The sequence below is a fragment of the Hyaena hyaena genome, unplaced genomic scaffold, assembly GCF_003009895.1.
Source record: "Hyaena hyaena isolate Hyena2069 unplaced genomic scaffold, ASM300989v1 scaffold_297, whole genome shotgun sequence".
NCBI lineage: Eukaryota > Metazoa > Chordata > Mammalia > Carnivora > Hyaenidae > Hyaena > Hyaena hyaena.
The window spans coordinates 339,200-343,895 of NW_024080929.1; the positions used below are offsets into that span (position 1 = coordinate 339,200).

Below are 4,696 nucleotides of genomic sequence, written 5' to 3' on the forward strand. Positions count from 1 at the left end.
TTGGACACTTAACCAACTGAGCCACCTGGGGAATCCCCATTCCCTACCTTTCTCCACCTAGATGCAGCCATTGTTCATGCTTTGTTCCTCTTTTCTCCCAGTGCCTTTAAACCACCTCTACATAGTTAAGAATTGTATATATTATTTTTAGCTTACTCCCTGCCCCACTTGATCTTAAAATGTTCTCCATATCATAAAGTTTTGCAAACATGCATACTACACTCCAGCATTGTTGAGCATTTGGGCATTCTCAAAGGTTTTGCTATATATATATGTGTGTGTGTGTGTGTGTGTGTGTGTGTGTAAAAGTACTACATACATATACTATTTGTAGTGATATATATATATATTTGTAATATAATATATATATATTACATGCAGCATGAATGCTTTATTAATAATCGCAGATCATCCCTATGAGCCAAATGGTCCACCCAGATATCCAGGACCCAGACACAAGGTGAGCTCAACCTCAGAGCTTCTCGCTCTGACTCCAAAAAGGTAAACATGTCGCCCTTGCGCACGGGGCGTTTCATGTTGCAGCTCGTGTCATCCATGAACTCCATCCACTGTCCCTGCAAGCTGGTCCTGCCCAGCACCTTGGTGACCCTGGCCAGCCTGATGGGTTGCATATGGCTGGTGTCCATGAAGACGGCTCCATGGCAGTTGGACAGAGCCCAGCTGATGTTTTAATTCCTAAATTTCTACATTTAAAATGATTTCTGTAGGGAAAATTTAGCTAGCGCTGGAACTATAGTGTCAAATGGTAAGTTCTTGCTACATATTTGTGTCTACAAAGTCGACAAAATTTGTGGTACTGATTTTAAGATCTATATGAGGATCTTCACTAGTGTATTCATTACCTTCACATTTTTCATTATCTTCCTTATTTGTAGTCATTTAACAAACATTTACTACCACTTACTGTATGCCAAATGCCTGAGGTGGATACAAAGAATCTAAAGATACAAACTGTGTTCTTTGGAGCTTAGTGTCTATCCAAAAAGACAAGACCCAAACACATCAAACATTACCAAATTCTGTTGGTAAGAATTTCCCTTACAGGTACACTTGCTAAAGTTCACCAGGAAGTATGAAGGACATTCCCTGCAATTTTGTAGTAGGAAAACAAAACAAACCACATGGACACAACTAACAAACACCACAACGAAAAACCTGGGAATTACCCAAAGGCTCACCAGTAGGGGACTCAATAAATAAATAAGTAAATAAATATTGGTGCCGTCATACACTTAAATGTTGGGGGATAACATTGGAAAGAATAAGTTAGAACTTTTGGGGTTGATACAAAAATATCTGTAATATATGTGTTTCAGAAGAAAGGGAAGCAAGAGTAGAGCCGTGGGTATAGTATCCCCTGTGTGTGTGTGTGTGTGTGTGTGTGTGTGTGTGAGAGAGAGAGAGAGAGACAGAGAGACAGAGAGACAGAGAGAGACAGAGAGACAGAGAGAGACAGAGAGAGAGACAGAGACAGAGAGAGAGACAAAAAGAGACAGAGAGAGACAGAGAGAGAGAGAAAACAATCCCTTATCTACTTTTCCTTAATCCCCAAAGCTTTGAAAACAGAATATTTTTCTCCCAAATTTGGCTTAGATTCATTTGGGGGAAAACCTGGTGTTTACTGACATGTGGCTATTTGTGGTCTTCATTTATTCCAAGTAGTGTGATTTTTCACTTTGCTCCATAAATTGTAATGTGAACATGTCTAATTTATGTCCCTGTTGTCCCCAACCCTGCTGAGGGAGTGACATGCTAAATGTTAAAGGCACTATATCACCATGCAAAAATCTTAAAAAATGCTGAATTCAACATATTTCTGCCCTCAAGGGTTTAGGATAAGCAATTATGCCCTGTAATATAGATACACATATGTATGTTAGTATATGTTACCTTCTTTTCTTTTATGGATGATACTACATGAAATATTTTAGAGTGATCTTTGAGAAAGAGATTAGGGATGGCAGGGAAAGGCTTTTGGTTTTCATTTGGTGCCTTCACAGTTTGAATTTTCTAACCTTTATATGTGTTTATATATATATATATATATATATATAAAGGGAAGCAATTATTTATATTGCTATATATTATATTTATATTCCCATATATATATGTATATATATATGTATATATATGTATATATATGTATATGTATATATATATATATATAAACGCCAGTGCAGTTAGGAGGGGGAAATTTTTGCTCAATTTGTTTCCTTCTTTGTATGTTTACATATTTATTTTTGTTTTTTAGGGTTTATTTATTTATTTTGACAGAGGGAGAGCATGAGAACATGAGAAGGGCAGAGAGAGAGAGGGAGAGAAAGAATCAGAGTCAGAGCAGAGCCTTGTGTGGGGCTTGAACTCACAAATCTTGAAATCAAGACCTGAGCCGAAATGAAAAGTCAGACGCTTAACCAACTGAGCCCCCCAGGTGCCCCTGTATCTCTCCATATTTAAAGTTGATATGAAAGTAACTAAATTTTGAAAAGAAATACATCTAAAACAAACAAAAGTAGCTAAAACAGGAGAGCAGTCTATGATAAGAATTAGGAGGTGCACATCCTGAAAGTCATACACATTTGGTAGGATGAGTGATCCCTGTAGCCTGTGAGAGCTACGGAAAACTTGCATGGAGGTGATGAGACTTACACTAGACCCGACACTCATGTTGAATTTGGTTGGTAGAGCTGATAAGGAGTTCAGATGGGGAACGTGGTCTCATAGAGGCAAGAAGGTGAGAACGAGCTCCTGTAATCTAGGGATTTAGGAGACCAAGTACCCAGAAGGTACAAATGCCAGAAGAGTGAATGGTGGCTTCATTTCTCACTTATATCTGACCCTGAGTGGTTTCCCAGCAACTGGAGGGTATGAAGTTACAGCTTGTCTCCTACTCCCAGCCACCTCCAACCCCCATTTATTCCCTTTTCCTCTCTCCCTTCATGGGCTTTTCATTAAATAGCTTCTCTTTTCAATTATTAGGACCCCAGCTGATGCTCTAGAAACAATTACCACTGACATTTCTGTGTATGCGAAAGATATGCAAAGAATCATTTTGGGTAGAGAAAGTTTTTGGAAATCGGGTAGTCCACCCCTCTTATATACTAGAAAGGGAATAAGAGGACATGAGAGATAAAGCATATTCCTTTCTTTTTTTTATTTATTTCCGAGAGAGAGAAAAACGGCATGAGCAGGGGAGGGTCAGAGAGAGGGAGATGCAGAATCCAAAACAGGCTCCAGGCTCCAAGCTAGCTGTCAGCACAGAGCCCGACACAAGGCTTGAACCCATGAACCATGAGATCATGACCTGAGCCAAAGTCGGATGCTTAACCAACTGAGCCACCCAGGCACCCCGATAAAGCATCTTTCTAAGTTGCATAGCCCACTGATAGAGAGCTTCAAATAAAACTGTCTTCCACCTTACAGACCAGTTTTAACCTACTCTTCTTCCTTTTGTATTTACTGGTGGTACAATTGTTTCCCAGACTAGCCTGTGATCTGCTAAGACTCCAGCACGTTATTGATGTCCAGAAAAGGGGAAACAAACATAAAAGCTATAGAACTGGGTGGTCACTAGAGAACCATCATGCTTGTGCGGATGGGAGCCTGATTACTAGTGAGTTGCCATGGCAACATCTGGGCATGCATTTCAGGCTCAAGGGAGAAGATAGAATTCTCACATTCTGCCTGGCCTCTCATTCCTGTCAAGATGGGATTCATCACTCAAAGCGCGTGGACCTCCGACTGTCAAGTGTGTGTCGGGGGCGTGCAGGAAGAGGGTGATGGGAAGGTGGACATTCTTTTCTTCCTGTTTGCAATGTCTTCATTTTTGAAGGTGAAAGGAGGGAAGGAAGGAAGGAAGGAAGGAAGGAAGGAAGGAAGGAAGGAAGGAAGGAAGGAAGGAAGGAAGGAAGGGAGGAAGGTAAAAGGGAGGGAGGCTGTGCCCTGTGCCGGAGGCCACAGGCACAAGGAGAAGGAAGGGAGGAAGGGAGGGAGAGAGGGAGAAAGGGAAGAAGGAAGCTAGGGAGGGGAGAGGCTTTTTTTCCATTGGTATTTTGCTTGCAACAAAACACTTTGCTGTCATTAACCCTTTCTAGTCTGGAAAAATTGTTCCCAGCTGTATCTTTCCTTGCAAATCCGGCTCTCCTTAACTCTTCTCTCCTGATTTCATATGCTGCAGTAGATGCCATCAATGGTCTGACATGGCTGAGAGATTCATAAACTTTTGTAGCAAAAATAAATCTTGTTTTTCTTAGAGGGCTCTCCTCACCTGGAGCAAAACCCAACAGTCAGGGTCAGCAGTGAAACAATAAATTTAAATGAGGACAGGTCTGGGCGGGGGAGGTTGGCAAGGTTCTGGCTTGGATTTGAATTGCTTTGGGATCCTAAAGTAGGGAATGGATCAACTTTAGCTCAGACCTCACAAGCCTCACTCTCCTAGCCCAGCCTACGTGCCTTGCCAAATCTCAGTGGGGTTCTGAGAAGGAGAAATTGTGGCCTTGGAAACTGAGAGTATACCACATGGTCATTTTGGGGGGAGCCCAGAGTGATGATCTAGAAGGCATGATGATCTAAAGTGGGCAGGGTAAGGAAGCAGAGCAAAAGGTTGTTGATAGATCTGAGTGCTGGGTGGTGCTCTTCTAGTGACAAGGCTCAGTTGTTCAGTCTGAGAGGTGGG

At 41.6% G+C, this 4,696-nt stretch overlaps 1 protein-coding gene across 1 annotated transcript; it reads right to left on the bottom strand.

The window, feature by feature from the left end:
* Nucleotides 1–371: 371 nt before the first annotated feature.
* LOC120241983 (40S ribosomal protein S28-like) lies at nucleotides 372–647 on the bottom strand. The gene has a single exon (XM_039247422.1). The coding sequence runs from the start codon at nucleotides 645–647 to the stop codon at nucleotides 372–374; it is 276 nt and encodes a 91-aa protein (XP_039103353.1).
* Nucleotides 648–4,696: the final 4,049 nt, after the last annotated feature.

Excerpts from the sequence above, each read along its gene's own strand:
- LOC120241983 (XM_039247422.1), bottom strand. The coding sequence starts at position 647 with ATGGACACCAGCCATATGCAACCCATCAGGCTGGCCAGGGTCACCAAG.